This window comes from Bubalus bubalis, chromosome 3 (genome assembly GCF_019923935.1).
Source record: "Bubalus bubalis isolate 160015118507 breed Murrah chromosome 3, NDDB_SH_1, whole genome shotgun sequence".
In the NCBI taxonomy this organism is placed as follows: domain Eukaryota; kingdom Metazoa; phylum Chordata; class Mammalia; order Artiodactyla; family Bovidae; genus Bubalus; species Bubalus bubalis.
The window spans coordinates 45,680,056-45,703,732 of record NC_059159.1 but is presented as its reverse complement, the minus strand read 5'-3'; the positions used below and the strand labels follow the sequence as shown (position 1 = coordinate 45,703,732).

At 39.4% G+C, this 23,677-nt stretch overlaps 1 protein-coding gene across 4 annotated transcripts in view; it reads left to right on the top strand.

Moving 5' to 3' along the window:
* Positions 1-23,677, top strand: part of MYO1D (myosin ID) — a 361,342-nt gene that overhangs the window by 141,928 nt on the left and 195,737 nt on the right. For all 4 annotated transcript variants that reach the window (XM_006059431.4, XM_025281061.3, XM_044939541.2 and 1 more), the window contains exons 14-15: positions 4,497-4,629; positions 18,471-18,637. In XM_006059431.4, coding sequence (XP_006059493.3) covers positions 4,497-4,629; positions 18,471-18,637 — 300 coding nt within the window. The remainder of the gene's footprint in view (positions 1-4,496; positions 4,630-18,470; positions 18,638-23,677) is intronic.

The following is a 23,677-nucleotide window of genomic DNA, read 5'->3' as shown; positions in this document are numbered from 1 at the left end:
AAAACCCAGATTGTGAAGGGCGGGAGTAAACCTGGGGAGACCAGATAGGAGGCTGGTTTAGTGATCCAGGCTGAGACGTGGATGGTGGTGACAGAAATGGAAAATGGTCCACGTGAGTGATATTTTGAAAGTAGAACAAAGATTTGCTGATGGATAGAATGTGTGATGGGAAAAAAAAAAAAAACAGAAGTCAAAGACGAGGGGGACGGGATGCCTGGTTGTGGGAAAGACAGAGGAGGTGCTCATTTTTGGGGGAAATAAAGAGTACCGCTTCGAATATGTTTTGTGGGAGGTGTGTCCTGGACATCCATCCAAATAGGCAATTGTATGCATGCATCTGAAACTCAAGAGTAAAGGCGGGAACAGAGAAATAAATTCATGGTCGTCCATCTGTTGATGGTACTAAAAGCCATAGTCCTGGTTGAGATTATCTAGGGTGAGCATAGACAAAAAATAAAAGAGAGAAGAGATTGAAGGATGAGTCCCTGAGACACTCCACCATTTTGAGTCAAGCAGGGAAGGAGGGACTAGCAAAGGAAGCGGAGAGCATGCCTGTGAGTAAGGAAGGAAGCCAGGAATCCGGTGTCAGGGTGGCCAGGCCAAGTAAAAATGATCAACTGTGCCAAACACTATCAAGAGCAGAGTAACGTGAGGAACAAGATTCACCACTGGATTTGCTAACATGAAGGTCAATGGAACCCTGACAACACTGACTTTAGCAGCGTCATGAAGACAGATGTCTGACGGAAGTGGGTCAAGAGAATACAGAAAATGAGAATGAGGAGACGGTGGGTTTCAACCGTTTTTTCCAAAAGGTTTTGCTATAAAGTGGTTCGACTGTGTGGATGAAGCCTCCAGGAGCAGAGATAGAGCCATCAACACTAGAAAGGCACAGAGGCGTGGGGGTCTGAGAGGGAACCCATGTAAGAACCAATCTGGGGAGGAGACACTTTCAGAGAGGAGTTTCAATAAGTGGTTTATCAGGTACGATGCACTCATTTTGAGGGAGAAACCAAAGAGTCTGGCATTGCTCTGTATAAAAAATGTCAAAAAGTCAAATTGGAAAAACGGCCTCAGTCGTCCAGGGGCAAAGTCAGGGCGTGTTGCCCAGAGGAGGCAGTCCGGCTGTGCTCCAGGAGGCTGCACAGGATGGCATTCATTGTCTGCGTGCGTGCGAAGTCGCTTTAGTCGTGTCCGACTCTTTGCGACCCTATGGGCTTCAGCCCGCCAGGCTCCTCTGTCCGTGGGATTTTCCAGGCAAGAGTACTGGGGTGGGTTTTTGTGCCCCTCTCCGAAGGATCTTCAGGACGCCAGAGATTGAACGTCTTCCGCATCGGCAGGCAGGTTGTTTACCACTAGCCCCACCCGGGAAGCCGAGGTTCAGCTCACCGAGAGCAGCGCCACCTTCTGGCGGTGGATTCTGGTAACCCCAGCTCACAGGACTAATGCAGAAACAGAACAGTGAGTGGGCTTATTTCCAGCAATCAGGCAGTCGTAAGGGTCTTGCGGTATGAAACACTTGCATTGGTTTACCAGGCTCTTCTTTCCTATTGGAAACCTGTCTGGGAAATTAAATAGAACTCTGGTTTATTAATTTACAGTGAAAAATATTATCCAAAGGATGCTTAGTTGCTTGGTAAGCCTGGAATCAGAACAAAGGAACTCAGATAAGTAATTGAAGACATTTCACAGCAGGGATGGTCTTGCCAAAGGTATAAAAACATAAACAGTTGCAGCTTATTGTATATATTGCCATAGTAGGAAAGGTCTTGCTAGTGGGATGCAAAGTCTTGAAATCATCTTGATTAAAACTATCCTCTTAGTATTTAAATGGGCTGCCTTTGCCTCTGGATACTTTTTGATACTTCCATGGCTAAATGACCTCCGTAAGTTTTAATCCTTTCTTTATATCTGTTTAAAGAGTGATCCTTGGATCTCTAGTTCTGGAGCGTATACATGCATGTATGCTTGCTCATGTGTGTGTAAAGGGAAGGACACAGGAAGCAGACAGGTGGCATGCCAGGTGCACGGGCCACTCTTTCCCTCTCTCTCATTAGCCAGCTAAGTTCTGCCTTCTCTGTTACACATACTGAGTTTCTGGATAAATAAGCTTCCCCTTTAAGGAAAAAGCTCTTTTAAATATTTGAAAATTATGTTGACTTACCAACCTCAAAGTTCTTTCTCTTTAAAAACAATTGAACTTGTCTATTTTGATTCATTACACATCAATTCTACTGTTTGATGATATAATAATAATAATAGGGACTTTCCTGGTGGCCCAGTGGCTAAGAATCCCTGCTCCCAATGCAGGAGGCCCAGTATGTTCCCTGGTCAGGGAACTAGATTCCACATGCTACAACAAAGAGCTGGCACAGCCAAATAAAGAAATAATAATAAACATCTTATTTCCTTCATTTCCAACTTTCACGCCACCCTTCATTCATTAGGTAGTGTCTAAACAAGGCCAAAAGTGAGCAGAGTGGAACTGGGGATAGAAACTGTATAGACCCAAAGACAGTGACTTTCTGTCTTTGACATGCATCAGGATTTTCAAAGTGCACACACTCTACTTTCTGGAAATTCTGTTAATATTCCTTTGATGTTAGAAAGGCATTCAGGCACGATGGGCACCAAAAACTGAGAACCATTGCCTCAAGTTCTCTCTCTGCTAAAGATTGGAATAGTAAAGTTAAGGGAAAGCAATATACATTTATGTGGTCGTTTTTATTGACATGTTATCTTTGGAAAGTTATGGAATAGGACTAGAATGTAGTAAAACTGGGTCCATGAACCACAGATCATGCATTATTTTATAGCCACATTTGATGGCAGTTGGCACGGCTTGCTGGCAACGGTCAGGGTCAGGAATATTTCTCTGCCTTCATTCACAGCCTAGCCAGTCTTCACCTCACTGTTTATCTTCTTCGCTCTTGTCCATTCTGGCAGTTTGCTACTAATGTTTAGAACCTCTATGTATAGAGATTTACTAGATGTTTGGGGAACCAACTCAGTTTTCTCAATTTTATGCCAGGGAAAGAAAAGTGGGCAAAATGATGACAGCAGTAAACACAATTAGCAGAAAAGATCCATGTTAAGTTTTCCTGTTCTCAGCCCCCAATTAAGAAAGAAAAAAGTCTGACAAGAGAAGTTTTCAGAAAACAAGCAACATTTCGAATTCCAATTACTTTAAAATCAAAAGCACCGAGTGTTCTGTTTCAGGTATACAGCAAAGTGAATCAGTTATATATATATATACATATCTGCTCTTTTTTAGACTTTTTTTCCCTTATAGATCATTACAGAGCGCTGAATAGAGTTTCCTGTGCTATACACAGTAGGTCCTTGTTAGTTATCTATGTTATAGGTAGTAGTGTGTGAATGTCAATCCCAACATAACATTGTAAGTCAACTATACTCCAATAAAAAGTTATTTTTAAAAAATCAAAAGCACTCAAATGAAACAGGGAGAAAATCAGAGCCGAGACCACCATACATGTTTATAAAAAGATCTCCACAGAGCCAAGTAAGGAATATATCACTTTTAGCCTGAAAACTGGCCTGAAGTTTAAGAATTGGATTGCAGCCATCTTAGTGTCACATCAATAAAATATTGGAGCTACCAGCACTACCTATAAATGTGATCATAATTCAACTGCAGTAAAGGGATTTATGAGAAGACGATGTAAAAGTGGTTATTTTCTGTTCCTGTCTGTATTTTTTGAGAGACCTGGCTTTTTGTGATGTATACTGTATGCATGTTTGGGTCAATTAAAAGCTGCTCTCTTGAGACGCAGAGCGAGCAGACATGTGGGCCCATCAGGGGAAGGAGAAGGTGGAATGAATGGACAGAGTGCACTGACATACACTACCGTGTGTATGAAATAGCTGGCTGGCGGGAAGCTGCTGCATGACACAGCAGGCTCAGCTTGGAGCTCTGCGATGACCAAGAGGGGTGCGATGGGGCTGGGGTGGAAGGGAAGTGTAAGAGGGGGGGATATCTGTATACATAGAGCTGATTCACTTTGTTGTACAGCAGAAACTAACACATTATTGTAAAACAATTATACTCCAGTTTTTTGAAAAATGCTTTCCCTTTCCTGATTTCTGACATGACCTTGAAGATCATTTTCCTGTTTGTGATGTGTTCTCATTCTTGTAACAATCACCAAAACCATCTGATTTTAGGTATATGGTATAGAGCTGTGTAAACCATCAGAATATCCTACGTAATAGTAACAACGCAATCATTTAAAGAAATTTAAAGAACTTTTTGAAGGTGGCGTGGTTTAGACACATGTTCTCATTTTGTGGTGTGGTATCTGCCATTATACTCTCAGCCTGATTTTCTAGGTGGAGTCATTCTTTCAATCGGGCCTAGTGAGTTGCGTCTGCAGTGCAATTGTGGCCCCCAGGATACAGTTCAGCAGGGATGCTTAGCAATTCTTAATCCACTTATTTGAATGTAGCGTTCAAGCCACTCTTTCTGTGCTTCTCAGTTCAAATCCTGTGCTGAAGAATATGTGGCCTGAAGGCAAACTGAGCATTACAGAGGTGACCAAGAGACCACTGACCGCTGCCACCTTATTTAAGAATTCTATGATTGCTTTGGTAGACAACCTTGCATCAAAGGTAATTACTTTCATTTTAAAATACCTGTTTTATTTCATGGATTCCCTCTTGACATATGTTAATGAGAAAGGTATGTATAGTATTTGCTTTTTAGGTAACTATAGTAAATCAAATTGAAGAACATGTATTTTAAATGAATGTTGTAGTAATTCTTATTACTGTTTTGTTTGTTTTTTAACATGGCTTGGTGAAACAGTTGTTTGTGTCCCAGATGAATAATCTTCTTAAATTTAGGCCTTTTATATTGTTGTCATCAACGGGAAAGTCTTAATGTGGTCTTAAAAAAATAAAAACAGTATACTACAGGTATAGTATGTGCCTGATAAAAGAAATTTTAGCCCTGTGCTGAAGACAAGGCCTGGCTTTAAAAAAAAAATCTTGAGTTAAATTGTCACGTACAATCCTTATGTTGTATCTGAATACAAATTAAAGATAGAGCTTTAAGAGGAAGTTTAGTATTTAAGTGTTGCCCTTAGGCTGTTTTAATAGTTGAAATAAAAAGATGTACTATGGGCAGTCGTTTCTGCTTTTTATTGTTCCTTTGAGGCCTCATACTGTTTGATAACTTTAGTCTGAGGTTTTTTTCCCCTTGAAGAACAAATTTCTACTCTTAACTGCTGCTGTTGACGAGTTTGATAAATTAGGCAGCATTCTGGGGCTCATTATTTTTAGTTCCTTCATTTTTATCTTTCTCTCCTGGTGTTTTTCCAGTGTATTTTTTCTTCTTCATTTTTATCTTTTTTTTTTTTGAATCAACTTCCTCTCTGAAAATTTAAATCTATATTATTTTTGGTTACTTCACTGTGGATGAATTAGGCAAATGCCATAAGAATACATCTCTCCAGTAGCTTTCTGTTCTTTTTGTCAGGATTCTTTGGCCTCAGGTGACAACAAATAAGAACAGTGTGTTGGCTTGTATAATCAAACCTCCAGAAAGGCAGAGAGGGTTAAGGCTACCAGAGCTGTAGACTTGAATACCCTTAAGACCCCTCCTCTTGTCCCTCAGCTTTTCTCTGCAAGTCAGCTTCAACCCGCGTCATCCAGCAAGGAAAGCGAACCTAGAAAAAAGGCGTGGGACATGAGAAAGAGAGTCGCACGCAGAATTTTATAGAATGTACTTTATAAAACACATTCATTGTAATATATTGTTTGTAAAATATGTTCAAGTTAATTAGAAAAGAATCATTTTTATTTTCACTATTTGGTAGTTAAATGTTCATTTTTTAACATTTATTTATTTGTGGCTGTGCTGGGTCTTTATTGCAGCATGCAGATGCTCTTCGTTGTGGCATGCAGGTTTTCTCTAGTTGCAGCACAGAGGGGCTTCTCTTGTTATGGAGCCACAGGCTCTGGGGCACATGGGCTCAGCAGGTGCAGCTCATGGGCTCTAGAGCGCAGGCTCAGTAGTCACAGTGCATAGGCTTTGTTGCCCTGTAGCATATGGGATCTGAGTTCCTGGACCGCGTATCAAACCCATGTCCCCTGCACTGGAAGCTAGACTCCTAAGCATTGGACCACTAGGGAAGTCCCAATGTTACATTTTTTAAATAAAAATTCTAGGACCATTTATCATTTCTGTATGGAGAATTGCATTCAGCTGCTAAACAAATAAACCCCACCCACCCCCAAATTAGTGGATTAAACAGAGAGACATTTATTTCTCTCTGTGGAAATGAAGTACGGAAGAAGGTATCCCAGCACTGGCATAGCAGCTCTAAGGTTGTTAGAGACCCAGGTTCCTTCTGTCTTTCTGCTCTACTGTCTTAATGCTTGGCATCCATCCTCCTGGTCCAAGATGGCAGCTGGAGCTTCTTCCTTTTAAAGAGACTTCCTGGAAGCCTCATACAGTACTTTAGCTCCATCTCATTTGATGTGCTTAGTTGCCAGGGAAGCTGGGAAGTGCCTTTCATTTTGGTTAGCATTGCTCCCAGCTAGAAGTAAGTATTCTGTTTCAAAGTGGGAAAAAAGTACTGTATATGAGGTAGGCAGCTAGCCTAGCAGTCTCTGCTAGAGCTCCCCAATCTCTGTGTGTGTAGAGGTAGGGAATGAGAGAGGGAGCAGGGACAAGCAAAAGAATAGAGACAACCCGTCAGTCCAGAAAGCCAGTAAACCACAAAATTCATGTGACTCACGCTATTGCAGTGTTCATGTTACTGCCGTGGCCTGGAACTTAACCTGCAATAACACCAAGGTTTTGCCGTGTTCATAGGAGTTATTATAGCTAATTAATACTCTGCAGAAAGATTAAGAACAAAAAGGTAGATAAAGACATATCAAGCCCCCTCCCCCAAGAAAACTGGTGAAGGCAATATTAATGTGAGAGAACATAAAATTTAAGGGGGAAATCTATTAAATACAGATAGACTAGTAATAATAAAAAGAAAATACTCAATAAAGCCATTTTGAACTAGGTACCTAACAATACAGCCGTGATGGTATTTAAATTCTAAAAAGCAAAAAAAAAAAGACGACGACGACCCTGAAAAATGTAAAAGGCAAAAAAGGCAAAATTGACAAGTTCACAATTCTAGAGGGAGATTTTAAACCAACTCTACCAAAAACTGATAGATCAAGCAAAAACCTTAGCAAGAGTGCAGAAGCTTTGAAAACCAAATTTAAACTTTAATCAAATGATCTCTGTACCCAGGGGATAGGAAGTACATATTCCTTTCAAGTATACATAGAACATTTTTAAGAAATGACCATAAGCTAGAGCACAAAGGAAGTCTCACCTGTTTTAACAAATATATATACAGATGTATTCTCCATCCTCACAAGTAAAATAAAAACCAGCATTTAAAAAGGTTTTTTTTTTAAATATGCTTGGGAACTTTAAAAAAGTGTTCTCCTAAATAACTCACAGGTTGAAGAAGAAATCTCAATGGAAACTACAAAATATGTGAAACTGCATGACAAAGAATTTATCAGAATCAGTAGAATACTCCTAAAGTGGCCCACTTGTTATGCCTTTGTTAAAAACAAACAAACAAAGAAAAAGAAGACCAAAAGTAAATGAGATAAGATACAGTTCAAGAAGTCAGTAAAGGGAATCCAAGGAAAATCTAAAGAAAGTGAGAAAATAATTTTTAAATAGCAAAAACTAAAAGTAATAGATCAAAAAATTAATTAGACCTTTTAAAAATTGATTTTAAAAAGAGAGAACAATATTCAGAATGAAAAAAGGTTACAGCCTCTATATTACAGAGATTTTTTTAAAGCATCAGAGTATCACAAACAGCTGTATGCCAATGAATCCTCAAAATTAGTTTTCTAATAATAGAATGTGTGTGCGTGCTCAGTTGTGTCCTACTCTTTGCAGCCTCATATACTGTAGCCTGCCAGGCTCCTCTGCCCATAGAATTTTCTAGGCAAGAATACTGGGGTGGGGTGCCATTTCCAACTCCAAGGGATCTTCCCAACTCAGGGATTGAACCTGAATCTCTTGTGTCTCCTGCATCGGCAGGAGGATTCTTTACTAGCACCACCTGGGAAGCACTAGTTTTCTAGAATAATGTTATCAAAATTAACTCAAGAAGAAATAGAAAACCTGAATAAATCAGTAACCTTAGAGATTCTGAATCACTAATCAGAAGTCTGCCTTCTTCCAACTCTGCCAAGAACTTCAGGCCCAGATGGTTTTATAGATAAGTTTTATAAATCCTTCAAGGAGCCAGTAATTCCTATCATACATACATGGTTTTGGAGGATGGGAAGAAGAGAAGCCACTACCCGATGTATTTTATGAGATTACTATTACCTTAGTACAAGGTTAACATTTAAAAAATGAAATTAGAGGTGAGTTTCACCTAGGAACATAAACATGAAGATTTTTAAAATACATGTGAGTAATGCATTTGATGGGAGAAGGCAATGGCACCCCACTCCAGTACTCTTGCCTGGAAAATCCCATGGATGGAGGAGCCTGGTAGGCTGCAGTCCATGGGGTCGCTAAGAGTCGGACACGACTGAGCGACTTCACTTTCACTTTTCACTTTCATGCATTGGAGAAGGAAATGGCAACCCACTCCAGTGTTCTTGCCTGGAGAATCCCAGGGACAGGGGAGCCTGGTGGGCTGCCGTCTATGGGGTCGCACAGAATCGGACACGACTGAAGCGACTTAGCAGCAGCAGCAGCAATGCATTTGATGGCAATAGGGTGAACAAAGCGGCCTTTAAAACCAACTGAAAACAACCAGAAAGTTAGGTAAATTATAAAAAACCAACTTCCTTAATACAGTCATGAACTAACAAGCAAGCAAGGAATATGTAGGCCAGGTGCTGAGTGAAGGCAGAAATTAACTGAGTGAAGGGCAAGTGAGGAGAGTACCATGCTACCTTCACCCTGTGGGCAATTGTTGAAATGGTACCTTTGAGTGTGGGTACCTTTGAGTATGGGTGTCCAAGACTGGGTCCTTGAAGGGAAGCCCAGGGCCTGCTCAGAGTAGGGGATTACAAACCACATGCACACTCACACATATGTATACACCAGCTGCACAAAGCTAGGTCTCTAGAGGATTGCCTCTACTAAGAGCTAGCTCCGGAAATAATCTCTCACTGTCGGAAAGGAAAACTGCCTTGGAGTTTGGCACTGAGCCAAGTGGGGTGAGTGAACCTCCTTTGAGAATCAATAATCATAAGCCGGCTTTGATGAGATTTGCAGTCCAAACTCATACCTAGGTGGCCTAAAAAGGCTGAAGCCAACAATTTAAAGTGGTCCATCCAGGTCTGGTATTGCCCCTGGGCATCTGATGAGAGCGGAGAGGAAACCACCTTCATACCAGACCTTAAAGAAATAGAACTTCCACAGATGGTATTCTAAGGAAAATAAGCAGTTCATAGTAAAGGATCACCACACATATAAAGAAGCAAGACAGGACACAAGGGAGGTGAGACTAAAGAACAGACTCATGAGGATGTCTTATACTGAATTATCAGAAAGACTACCAGAATGCTTAATGTGTTTCAAGAAATGAAAGTCCTAAAAATACGAGAACTAGTCATTGAGATCATGTGACTAGGCAATTCATAGAAATAAAAGCTAAATAATTAAACTGTAAAACTCAGTGGATAGATTTAACATTGGTTAAGACAAAGCTGAAGAGAGAATAGGGAAATGAAAGACAGAATCAAAAAATTATCCAGAATTTCACTTAGTCCAAGAAATGAAACTTAAAAAAGACATATTAAGAAACGTGGAAGATTAATGAAAAGGTCTAATGTGCATCTAATCATGGAGAGGAGAGAATGGGCAGAGCGATATTTGAAGAAAAAGAAAAAGAATTTCCAGAATTATGAAAGAGACAGTCAGGAAGTCCAGTGTATCCCAAATTAGAAAAATTAAAAGAAATCTGCCCCCAATCCTCTAGTGAAACCCCAGAATATCAAAGACAAAGAAAATACCTTAAAAGCAGATTAGCTTTGAAGGCATAACAGGCCTAGAGAAAATAAATCAAAATTCTATACTGAGAGAATTTATTTTTCATGAACAACAAAGAATCTTTCTGAAAAAATAAAAACAGAGTTAGAACCACACTAAAGGAAATTCAGTGGGAACTTGAATAGAATTTATATCCTACTGTTGTGTGAAAATTATATAAATCTTGTTGTTCAGTTGCTCAGTTGTGTCCAACTCTTTGTGACCCCAGGGGCTGCAGCACGCCAGGCTTCCCTGTCCTGCACATCTCCCAGAGCCTGCTCAAACTCTTGTCCATTGAGTCAGTCCTCTGTCATCCCCTTCTCCTCCTGTCTTCAATCTTTCCCAGAATCAGGGTCTTTTTCAATGAGTTGGCTCTTCACATCGGTGGCCAAAGTACTGGAACTTCAGCATCAGTCTTTCCAGTGAATAATCATCAATAGGTTGATTTCCTTAAGGATTGACTGGTTTGATCTCCTTGCAGTCCAAGGGACTCTCAAGAATTTTCTCCAACACCACAGTTTGAAGGCATCAGTTCTTTGGTGCTCAACCTTCTTTATGGTGCAACTCTCACATCCATACAGGACTACTGGAAAAACCATAGTATAAATCTTAATTATGTAGAATTGGTTCATAATGCTTTTCAGGTCTAGTATGTTCTTCTACTACTCTGTACATTCATTCTATTAATTTCTGAGAGTTTGATATTGAAACTCCAACTGAAAATCTTAATTTATCTACTTAAAAAAATTGTAATATAAAGTGGAACTATATGTATGTAAATATATTTCCGTACATATATATGGAAATATATATGTAACTTTATTCTGTATTTTCCAAGTCTCCTATAAATGTGTTATCATAGTTTTATGATTTAAAAAATAAAATAGATAAAAAGCAAAGAAAAAGGAAATGCTAAAGGATATATATCAGGTAGGAGGATGTCTGATTACTAAATGAAAGTCTGAAATGCAAAATGAAGAGCAAAGAAATTAGTAAATATGTGGATGCATATAAATCAACTGACTCTATAAAATAATATTATATTGGATTTAAAATGCAGGTTAGAATTAAATAGCACAATAGCATATAAACTGGAAGGGTGAGTTATTATATTTCAAGTGTTTAAGGTCCTTGGTTGTTCAGGAAAAGGATAAATGTATTGATTAGCTTATAACTCTCATGAGTTATAAGTACATGTAAAATTTTCTAGTGTAGTCATTAAAAGAATAGAAATGAGTTTTTAACTTACAAGGTAGTAGATTGGGGTAGGGGAAGTCAGAATGAGAAAAGAATCATCAGTCCTAAAAAACATAGGAAAGAGGAGACAGAATAACATAGGAAAGCTGGGACAAATTAAGATGTTAGAGAAAAATCCAAATATATTAATAAGTACAGTGAATGTAAATGGTGCAAAACTGTCAAATCAGATTAAAGAAAAGGAATACAGACACATTAGAAAAAGCAGAGGAACCAGAGTTCAAATTGCCAACATCTGTTGGATCATAGAAAAAGCAAGAGAATTTCAGAAAAACATCTACCTCTTCATTGACTATGCTAGATCACAACAAACTGTGGAAAATTCTGAAAGAGATGGAATACCAGACCACCTTACCTGCCTCCTGAGAAACCTATATGCAGGTAAAGAAGCAACAGTTAGAACCATACATGCAACAGCAGACTGGTTCAAAATTGGGAAAAGAGTACATCAAGGCTATATATTGTCACCCTGCTTATTTAACTTATATGCAGAGGACATCATGTGAAATGCTGGGCTGAAGCTGGAATCAAGATTGCTGGGAGAAATCAGTAACCTCAGATACACAGATGACATCACTCTTATGGCAGAAGTGAAGAAGAACTAAAGAGCCTCTTGATGGAGGTGAATGAGGACAGTGAAAAAGTTGGCTTAAAACTCAACATTCAAAAAACTAAGATCATGGCATCCAGTCCCATCATTTTATGGCAAATAGATGGGAAAACAGTGACAGACTTTATTTTCTTGGGTTCCAGAATCACTGCAGATGTGACTATAGCCACAAAATTAAAAGATGCTTGCTCCTTGGAAGAAAAACTGTGACAAACCTAGACAGCATTATTAAAAAGCAGAGACATTACTTTGCCAACAAAGGTCCATATAGTCAAAGCTATGGTTTTTCCAGTAATCATGTATGGCTTTGAGAGTTGGACTATAAAGAAGGCTGAACACCAAAGAATTGATGCTTATGAGCTGTGGTGTTGGAGAAGACTCTTGAGAGTCTCTTGGACAACAAGGAGATCAAACAAGTCAATCCTAAGGGAAATCAATCCTGAGAAGGACTGATGCTGAAGCTGAAGCTCCAGTACTTTGGCTACCTGATGTGAAGAACTGACTCATTAGAAAAGACCCTGATGCTGGGAAAGATTGAAGGCAAAAGGAGAAGGGGATGACAGAGGATGAGATGGTTGGATGGCATCACTGACTCAATGGACAGGAGTTTGAGCAATCTCAGGGAGATGGTGAAGAACAGGGAAGCCTGGCGTGCTGCAGTCTATGGGGTCGCAAAGAGTCAGACACGACTGAGCGACTGAACAACAACAGATACATTGCCACTTATTAATGACATCTAATCCTAACAGAAAAGTTGAAAGTTTATGTTTTAAAAGATGTATCAGGCAAATTCTGACATTCTGAAATCACCTTAATCAAATTTCAGGACCTACAGGGGCTTAGTAGTGAGCTGTCTGCCTTCCCTGGAAGTGCCAACCTGTTTTCCATTCAGCTTATACCTCCCGAGTTTAACTCTTCAGGATTCCAGACCAGAGTGGAGTCCTGCGTCCGAGGACTCAGGCTCCAGCTTTCATCCCCCAAGCCCCTCAAGGCTGCCAGCAGCTGTGCTGAGCCTCATGGCTGCCTCTATAGATCGGCAGACAGTTGCCTCGAAAATGAAAGCAGACCTCAAGGCCAGCTTTATCCTCCCTGGACTTTAATCTTTGTCTCATCTTGGCTATGTTATTAGCTCTTCGTGCAATGAAGATTTCTCCCATCCCCCCATAATTTTGTATAGCACTTTTTTCCTAGTGACTTTCTCAGGAAGGTTGATAGGAATTGCCTAGTCCTTCATCACTGGAAGTGAAGGTCCCTAACTCCTGCTTTTTTGAGTTCACACGGTGGTTTTTTTAATTTAAAATTTTTTAATTATTCATGTATTTTATTGACATATAATTGACATATAACTATCCATTTTAGGTGTACAACATAATGACTTGACATTTGTATATTTTGCAAAATAATCACCACAATAAGTCTAATTAACATCTATACCATACATAAACTTTTTCTTGTGATAAGAACTTTTAAGACTCTCTCAGCAACTTTCAAATGTACAATATAGTATTATTAACTATAACGCATAGTATTTTTAAACACGTGTCTCATTGCCACCTAGATTATAAGTCTTTAGAATCTAAGGAATGACTTCTACTCATCTTCTCTCTCTCTTGATACCTCATGGGCTTCCCTGGTGGCTCAGCTGGTAAAGAATCCACCTGCAATGAGGAAGATCTGGGTTTGATCCCTGGCTTGGGAAGATCACCCAGAAAAAGAAATGGCTACCCACTCCAGTATTCTGGCCTGGAGAAATCCATGGACTGTACAGTCCATGAGGTCGCAAAGAGTCAGACACGACTGAGTGACTTTCACTGATACCTCATAAAGCACTCTGAACAGGTGGTCAGTAAATTATTAAAAGAACTTTAATTTGCCATTGGCTCTATTTGATACTGTTCAACACAGGCTAAGTAAATGAATATCTAAATCCAGGATCTTCTGGCTAATATATATACTGATTGGTATACTTGGGCAAGGGCTTCCCAGGTGGCACTAGTGGTAAAGAACCCTCCTGCCAATACAGGAGATGCAAGAGATGCAGGTTCGATCCCTGGGTCGGGAAGATCCCCTGGAGGAGGAAATGGCAACCTGCTCCAGTATTCTTGCCTGGAGAATCCCATGGACAGAGGAGCCTGGCAGGCTACAGTCCATAGAGTCTCAAAGAGTCGGACATGACTGAAGTGATTTAGCAAGCACGTCCTTTGTCAAAGGATGTTTTTCTCATAAAATATAGGGAGAAAAAGGTTTAAAAGTGCCAGATGATAAGATCACTATTAAGTTTTGTGACTTAACCTTAATAAGACGCTTGGAATTTGTCAAATTTAGGATTTCTTAGGTTGAGTCAGTCTGGATATTTATAAGGAGAGAGGAGGCGGCATTTATAAATTGAAACAGAATGCTGATGAAATATAGAGAAAGCATTTGCACTGGATTCCTTGTCTGAAGGTTTTTATATTACTAACCAGGATGAAATGGCATTCCCCACCCCTTAGTTGGGCGTGAGTGTTACCCCTTTCTGGGCATAATCAGTCAACACTGGTAAAATTCCATTCAACTGGTTTCTGTTTAGTAAAGTTATTTACATGACTCAAATGATACCTTATACTAAGATTGCCTTGCCCACATGATTGCATAAATTATTGAGTTCAAAATATTTTCTAATTCACACTGTAATTTTCTTTTTGACCCAAGGATAATTTAGAAGTTTATTTCTTAATTTGCAATCATCTTAAGATTCTCTAATTATCTTCTTTCTCTTGATTTCTAACTTAATCTCGTTTGATCAGAGGATATACTCTGTGTGATTTCAGCGCTTAGAGATGTAAGTTTTCTTTATGTATTAGAATTATTTGCACTTAATAGTCTGTACACAGTCTTTAGGTCAAGTTTGCTCATCATATTATTGTCCAGTGTTTCCGCCTTCTTACAATTACTTTGTTTTGTCAGTGCTGAAATGTGATAAAACCTACTGTAATTCTGAATTTGCCTGCTTCTTAATATGCCTTCCATTTTTGCTTTAAATATTTTGTGAATTTATTAAGCTTATTCAACTTAGAACTATTATATCTTCCTAGCATGTGAGTCATTTATCACTATGAAATCTTTATTTCTGTATTGATTTTTGCCTTAAAGTCACTTTTGCAGGAATAAAATAGTTAAAACTAGCTCTTGTTTAGACTAGGGTTTGCATGGTCTATCCTTAAAACTTTCAGTCTTTCCATGACTTTATGCTTCAGGTATGATTCATAAATAGCATACAGAGGTAGTTTTGGCTTTTTAATCCATTCTGACCATCTTTGAATAAATCATTTATTGCATTTACTCTCAACATAGCTACTGTATGTTGTTTACAAATTGACCATCTCCTTAGTGCTTTCTCTTTGTCTCGTCTCTATTTCTTTTTCTTCCCTTTCTAACCTTTTTGATTGATTACTGTGGGTGAAAGGTAAGCAAAATTCTATTCCTTCTGCCTGATAACCTCAGTTAAATTTCTAGCTCTGTTCCCCTGTTAAACGCATAATGTACATCAACCATATTACTAGGCAACATCACTTAAGGTAAAAATTACCCCTATTGATAAATTGCCCCTGCACTGGGAAAATGAGAAATGTCTGGTGGGAATGTCATACTCTTGGCTTCCTGAGTGTGGTGACTCATGTATTAGGCATGTCCCTTTCAAGGACCCTGGAAGCTGTATCTTTAGATTTGCTATAAGAGATATTGAATCCTATGGGGCGTGAGGCTTTTAAACCAAGGGCACTTCCTACATCTGTCTGATACGGACCTCATCTCGTTGTGCCTAAGCTATCACCTGACTGCTGTGTGGGCTGCCATATGACCTTGACACTGCCTGCTGGCAAGCCATGTTCTTGTCCTTCTGAGTAGACTCCTGCCAAGTGTGGGCTGTAAATCTTTTGAGTCAGAATGTTTAGTTAGACCTAAAGAGGCATCCTTTCCTTGTACCACCCCTCAACCACTAGTATGACAATGATATTTTATTACTACATTTATGGACTTTATTATTTTGGAAGATTTACACACTGTTTCAGTGGTTACTCAAATTATTACGGTGTCATTATTGATTATAAAAATCTAATATTATTTGGTGTTTTTACCTCCTTCCTGGACAATGCAAGGTCCATAAAACATCTTAATTCCATTTGTCTTCCTCCCAACTTATGTGCTGTTTTAGTCATGTACTTACAAATATTTATTTCATTTATGTATACATGTAAATATATACAATATGTTCGTATATAATTCTAAGTCTAAGATGATGACATCACCATCACCATTATTAATGCTAAGTACTGTTAATATCTGTTTAGATTTCCTCATTTATCCCTTCTTTTTTGACCTTCATCTTGGGCCATTTTTCCTCTGTTTGAATTTTCTCCTGTTGTATATGAGGCCTGATGTTGACAAATTCTCTGTTTTTGTTTACCTGGAAATAGTTTACGTGTTTTCCTTCTTGAAGAATAGTTTTGCTAGGGTGTAAAATTCTGCATTGGCAGCCTTTCAGCATTTCAAGCATAATATTCATTTGTCTTCCGTATTCCATAGTTTCTTTTGAGAAGTCAGCTATTAGACTCTTTGTTGCTCCTTTAGGTAATAAGTCTTTTTTCTTCTGGCTGCTCTTCTTTGGTTTTCAGAAGTCTTACTGATGTACCTAGGTGTAGACTTTTTTTTAATCTTGCTTGCAGTTTGTAGCACTTTTTCAGTTTGTTCCAGCTTGATTGATATTCATCTGTTTTGCCAAGTCTTTGACTATTAGCTCTTTAAATATTGCTTCTGTCCCTTCTGTCTCCTCTCCGTAGGACTCCAGTTAATTAAAGCATCTCACTGGATGTCTTCTATGCCTCTTAACCTCTCTTCTTTATTTTCTGTCTTTTTGTCTCTCCATGATCCATTCTGGGAAAATTCTTCTCACTTTCCTTCTAGTTTACTATTTTTTTCTTGAACTATTTCCAATGTACTCTTCTACTGGTCCACTGAGTTCTTAATTTCTACTATTGCATCTTTAAGTCCTTGGTCTTCTCTTTGGTTTGGTTCTTTTTTATAGTTCTGGTTCTTTAAAACATTCTTAATATTGCCTTTTGTCATCTTGAACATGCTAAATATAGTTGTTTTGATATTTCTATCTGCTAATCCCAACATCTGGACCCCTGCAGATCTTTTTATTTTGTATATTGTTTTGCTATTTCTAATTCATGTTATCTTGGCTTCTTGTATATCTGATTAACTTTTATCTTGTTCCAAACATTATATTTGCAAAACTATTTATGGAAGTAATTGGAGGCCCATTTTTGTATATAATCTTTGTCTAGATTTCTTTTGCTCCATTTAAGCATCTAAAAACACTGATATTCCAAAGAAACTATTCCAGTTTGAAGGACTGTAATGATTCAAAGCTGAATCGAGCACATCTATGTGCCAGAGCTGAGCCTAATATTTTATATTCTTCATTGCAATGCGTCTTTATCATAGCTTCTGACTCTTTCTATTAAATTACTTCTGTTACTTTTAATCATGTTTCTGTAAATACACAAAAACTTGATGTTTACTTGTCTCAATTATTTACACGCTAGTTTTATTCCACTTCTACTCTTCCTGATGAATCCTAAAACATAATAATACAAAAATGTAGCTGAATGCCTGAGAACTTCCAAGCTTAAATTGAAGAGAAAGGAAGAATTTTTCACAAGTCTGTGCCTGAGAAATTAGAGTCACAAAGCTTAATTTGACACAGTTAACACTAATTACATGTTAGTCATAGTGTCTTTTTAAAAAATTTTATTTATTTTTAATTGGAGGATAATTGCTTTACCGTATTGTGTTGGTTTCTGCCATACATCAGCATGAGTCAGCCATAGGTATACCTATGTCCCCTCCCTCCTGAACCTCCCTCCCACCTCCCTCCCCACCCCACCCCTCTAGGTTGTCACAGAGCACCAAGGTTTGAGCTCCCTGCATCATACAGCACATTCCCACTGGCTGTCTCTTTAACATATGGTGATGTGTGTGTTTCCATGCTCCTCTCTCAATTCATCCCACCCTCTCCTTCCCCTACTGTGTCCATAAGTCTGTTCTGTCTGTCTGCATCTCCACTGCTGCCCTGCAAAGAGGTTCATCAGTACCATCCTTCTAGATTCCATATATATGCATTGAAAGAAAGTGAAAGTGAAGTCGCTCAGTCCTGTCCGACTCTTTGCGACCCTGTGGATTGTAGCCCACCAGGCTCCTCCGTCCATGGGATTCTCCAGGCAAGAATACTGGAGTGGGTTGCCATTTCCTTCTCCAAGGGATCTTCCCGACCCAGGGATCAAACCCAGGTATCCCGCACTGGAGGCAGATGCTTTAACCTCTGAGCCACCAGGGAAATATATATGCATTAATATATGATATTTGTTTTTCTCTGACTTACTTTACTCTGTATTGTAGGCTCTAGGTTCATCCACCTCATTAGAACTGACTCAAATGCATTCCTTTTCATGTTAGTGTCTTTAGTCTGAGATTTTTCTCCACTGAAGCTTACCATTTGCCGGTTTATTTCTTTAGGAACCATATTATGTACGTTGCATCAAACCCAACGACATGAAATCCCCACAGATCTTTGATGATGAACGCTGCCGGCATCAAGTAGAGTATCTTGGACTCCTAGAAAACGTGAGGGTGCGTCGGGCAGGCTTTGCCTTCCGCCAGACCTACGAGAAGTTTCTTCACAGGTGAGAACAGATGAAACAGAGAAACCCGAGAGCACACTGAGACTTATGGAGCCCTCCCTATGTTAAGCAACGCATCTGCTCGTATCAGGCGGTCTAAATATTTGTTGAGTGAACAGAAGAGTTGAGGAAACTACAAATATGAAAGACGTTCCTAGAATTGGCAGGAGACCCCTTGAGTTTGTGGTTTATGGACCATGGGGAATAAATGGATTCCTCCTTGGGAAAATATAAGCATGTAGTATAAGAGAAAAAACAAGGATTTAGAGTCACAGGTGGGTTGGAATCCTGGCTATACCACACGTCTGTTGCATGACTTGGAGCTAGAAATTTAACTTCTTTGTTTCTGCATTTGCACAATGAGTATAGCAACGCTACCTTATAAGGCTTTTGTTGTGAGAATTAAATTAACCAAAGTGGAAAGCCTAGGTGCCTGGCACATAGTAGAAGTTCAGTTAATGCTGCTTATCATTACTGATATTAGTAACGATCATAATAAAAAGATACTAAGTAGATCATCATGGAAGCCCTAAAATTAGTCAACCTGATTGAATCCTGGCTTTGACCGGGATTTTTGACCTTGGGAAAATCATGTAACTTTCCAGTTGCCTCTGTTTCCTATGTGTAGAATGGAGAAAATTAATTTTTTAAATGGGAATAATAATAGTAATTACTTGATAAGGCTGCTGGGGCTGAAATGAGATAACATGTATAAAATAAACACCTAGAATGGGAACCCGGCATATAGTAATCACACGATATAAGGTGTCATTGCTATTATTATTTATTATTGGTAACAATAATACTAGCTGACACCTGAGACTTAAAAATACTGTTTTAAATCCCATCTTTTCATTTATTTTAAAATATTTATTCAACATTTCCTATTTTGTAGACTACAGATTTCACAAAAATATGAATGAATAAACACATAAAATATTGGTTGGTGAGGAGTCTCTAAGTAGATAGTAATGAATGTAAGGAGTCAGCCATACAAAGGTCAAAGAAAAAGAGCAGGTGAAGCAGAGGAAACAGTGGAGAAAAGTCTCCCTTGCAGAAATAAGTGTCTTGTTTTAGGTACCAAACATCATCCAGTATGGTTGGAGGATGCTGAGCAACAGGGCAGTGGTGTGGGTTGAGATCAGAGAGATGGACGGGGGCCAGATCATGTTGCATGTTGTCATCCAGACTAAACAGTTTAGATTTTGGCCAAGGGTGGTAGAAAACCATTGGTGGATTTTATGCAGGAAGCCACACAATCTTATGGATGTTTTAAGAGATCACTGTGGCTGCTGTGTGAATAGGAAGCAAGGAGACATTTAGAGATGCTATTGCAGGAATCCAGGAGAGGCAGCTCAGTGAGAGTGCCTTGAACAAGGAATTATTGTAGATCCAAGAGTAGTGGACTGATAGGTCCACTAGGATAGGTTTTGGGGGAAAGTAGACAAGACTTGCTAATGGATTGACTCAGTGAGAGAGGAGTAGAGAGGGATGAAGGGTAAAATGTAGATTTTTGCTTGAGCATCTGGATAAGCATGGTACCATTTTCTGAGATAAGAAAGATTGGGGAAGAGAAGTTTGAAGAGGGGGACACAGAACTAGGGCAAAGATGGAATCAAGATTTGTCTCTTGACTATGTTAGGTTTGAAATGGTTCTTTAGAACCTACCTGCCTAGGTAGAAATACTAAATAATCTACTAGACATATAAATCTGGAGTTCTGTGAAGACTTCCAGGCTGGAAATAGGAAGTTTGGGGTTACTGATACATAAGTAAGTAAGTAAGTAAGTAAGTGAAGTCGCTCAGTCGTGCCCAACTCTTTGCGACCCTGTGGACTGTAGCCCACCAGGCTCCTCCGTCCATGGGATTCTCCAGGTAAGAATACTGGAGTGGGTTGCCATTTCCTTCTCCAGGGGATCTTCCCAACCCAGGAATCGAACCCAAGTCTCCTGCATTGCAGGCAGACACTGTAACCTCTGAGCCACCAGGGAAGGTCTACTGATACATAGATTATATATAAAGTCTTGGGACCTGATAGAAAAGAAGAGAAGGCCCATGCCAACATTTAGGCTTGTGGTCTGACATGAAAGAACCAGCAAAGATAGGGGAAGAAGTGACCAATGAGAGAGAAGAAATATCAGAAGAGGGTTAGGTCACAGAAGCCAAGGGAAGATGGCATTTCAAGAAGAGAAGTACAATTATATTTAATATTACTATGCCATCCAGTAAGAGAAAAGCAGAAGCTTAACCATTAGACCAGGCAGCACAGAAGTCAGAGGAGAAAGAGCTGGTCAGAGCCCCATTTGAGCAGGATGGGAAGGTGAAGCAAGGAGTTGGATGTCCATGGACAACTCAAGGATGTGTGTTGTGAATGAGAACAGAGAAGAATGGAAGCAGCAGCCAGAGTGGAATGTGAAGGCAAGGAGACTCTAGAAAATGTTCAAAATGCAGGTGGCGATGATTCAGAACAGAGCGAGAAACCAGCCACGCAGAAGGGAGGGCGGTAACTGAAAGAATAACCTCCTTGAGAAGGCAAGGAGTGAAATCCCAGCACAAGTGGAAGGTTGGTCAGCTTTAGATGGGAGCAGGCCTCCTTCTCCCCTAGCAACAGGACGAAAGGCAGAGAATATGAAAACCAAGGCAGGAAGCCTCGAAGGCCGACTGATAGCACCAATGAAGATGCTCCTGTCTGATTGCTTCTATTTCTTCTTGAAGTATGAGGCAAGGTCGTGAGCCTGAGAGTGAGGATCAAGAGAGGTGGTGAGGGGGGTTGACAAGAAAACACAAATACTCATTTTAGAGAGCGGGAGAGCTTTCCCACTCTTTCCCAGTGGTTTTGCTACCAGGAAGACCTGAGCACCCATTTGAGGTTTGAGATTGTAAGTGTATAGTGAGACCCCACCCCCACCCCCCTCAGCATCAGCTTTTCTTCTCCACCAGTGTTCAGCTACTTGTGTGCAGAAGTGAAAGGGATTCAGGCTAATTGGAGACTCTTGGAATGAATAAAACATTATAGCAGAATAGCCTAGAAAAATGAGACAATTTTCTGCTGATCAGAAAGTCATGCTCAAAACTGATCATTTTCTTTATTGAGATCATGCTGTTCTTTAAATTTGGTTTTTCTTTTTTTTTTTTGAGGCTGTAGAGTAGGAATGTGTTCATTCTGTCTTGATTTCAGTGTCAGATGATGTTAATAGGAAGATTACTCATCCCTTGTCATTACTCAGCATTCTAGCAAGTACTCGATGGTAGTGTTTACTTTTGTGTTGTCACCTATGTAAGATCAGCAGAAGTCGAGTATTAGAAAGACAGGGTGGGAATGGGCAGCTATAGGATGGGGCTGAACTGAAAGAATTATTTATCTAAAATGTATATCTATCTAACTAAAAAATATCATGAGACAAAGAGGAAGCCATGGAGAGTAGTTGAAGTAAGAGAATAAGCAAGCTTGATTTGGCGGGGACAAGGAATTTTGCAAGTGCATATCCTTACTCACTTTTAGTCTGTTTCTGTACTTATTTTACTTTCAACTCAAGATGCTTGGTGTGTTTTTTTTGGCACAGAAGACATGCTACAAGGATTGGATTATGTTTTCTAATACTCATGTAAAAATAGAAAAGGTTAAAAAGAACCTATGAATTTCAGATATGATAGTCTTAGGAGTACAATCTTAAATCTCCCATTCCCACTCCAGAACATCCCCCAGTGATATAAAATATGTGTATTTAAAGCCAAGTAAAAAAATAAATAAAAATAAATAAATAAATAAAGCCAAGTAAAGGCACAGCTACACTATGAAATCAAAAGAGGGATGCTCAGTGAGCCTTAAAGATGTGAATCACTCCTAAATATGATAGGAGGCAGACATGTAGACCCAGAAGTATGCTGAGGTCACAGTTTTAAGGAAAGACTGCCTGGTGAGGCTTCAGCTGGCGTTCAGGAGACATCTCAGCTACAGTCTGGAGTTTATCCCAGCTGCAGCACTGAGAGGTTGCCGTAATGGCCAGGACAAATAACCACCTGGGCAACTGCAAGGGAGACATCATAGGTATATTGGCCAAGATTCAGGAAGCAAAAGTAGCCACCTTACAAGAGGCCAACAAAGGCCAAGTTGTACATGTAGGAAGAAGGATTCTAGGGTAGAAGATGAGATAACAATCAAACATCTGAGAAAGACCAGACCAATGAGAAAGAACCAATAAGCTCCACAAAGGAAAAACCTCACATCCAAGGAACTAGAGCAAGGAGTAGATGACCTTGGAAAAAGCCTATTCATATTCTCAGAGAGATAAAGGAGAGAGTTTTGGTCCTAAAGTAGGAATATGAAGTTCAAAACAAGAACAGGTTGTTGTTAAAAAGATCCAATTAGGGATTTGGAAAGTGAAAACCAAATTAAGCACAATTGGAGTGAATTGTCCAGCAATAGAATGAGTCAGCAATTTATAGTGTCATCATACAATGGTTACAAGTCAGCATTAAAGAGAATGAACAGGGACTTCCCTGGTGGTCCAGTGGTTAAGACTCCACTCTTCCAATGCAGGGGGTGTGGGTTCAATCCCTGGTCAGGGAACTAAGATCCCACATGCCATGCAGTGTGGCCAAAAAAAAAAGAGAGATAATGAGCAGCTGATACTACACCAACAGCATGGATGAATAAAACATTATGTGAAAAGGAGTCACCAGAGAGGACATACTTTATGCTGCCATTTATATGAAGCTCATGAACAGATAAAAATCAGAGCAGTGCTTTGCTCTCGGTTGAGAGTTGGCTGGAAAGGGGGAAAGCTAATAGGGGAGCTCTTTGTGATTATGTAGATGATCTTCATCTTGATTGACATGTCAGTTTCATGAGTGTACACATTTTTCAAAACTTACTGAATTGTGTATTTAAATGTGTGCATTTTACGATACATAAAATTTACCATAATTAAATTTTTTTCAAACTAAACTTCTTTTAAATGAGTTAGTGAGCTAGAAGATCGAGCTAGAATATCAAGCTGAAGACTTCTCCCAGACCGCATCACAGAGAAAAAGAGATGCAACC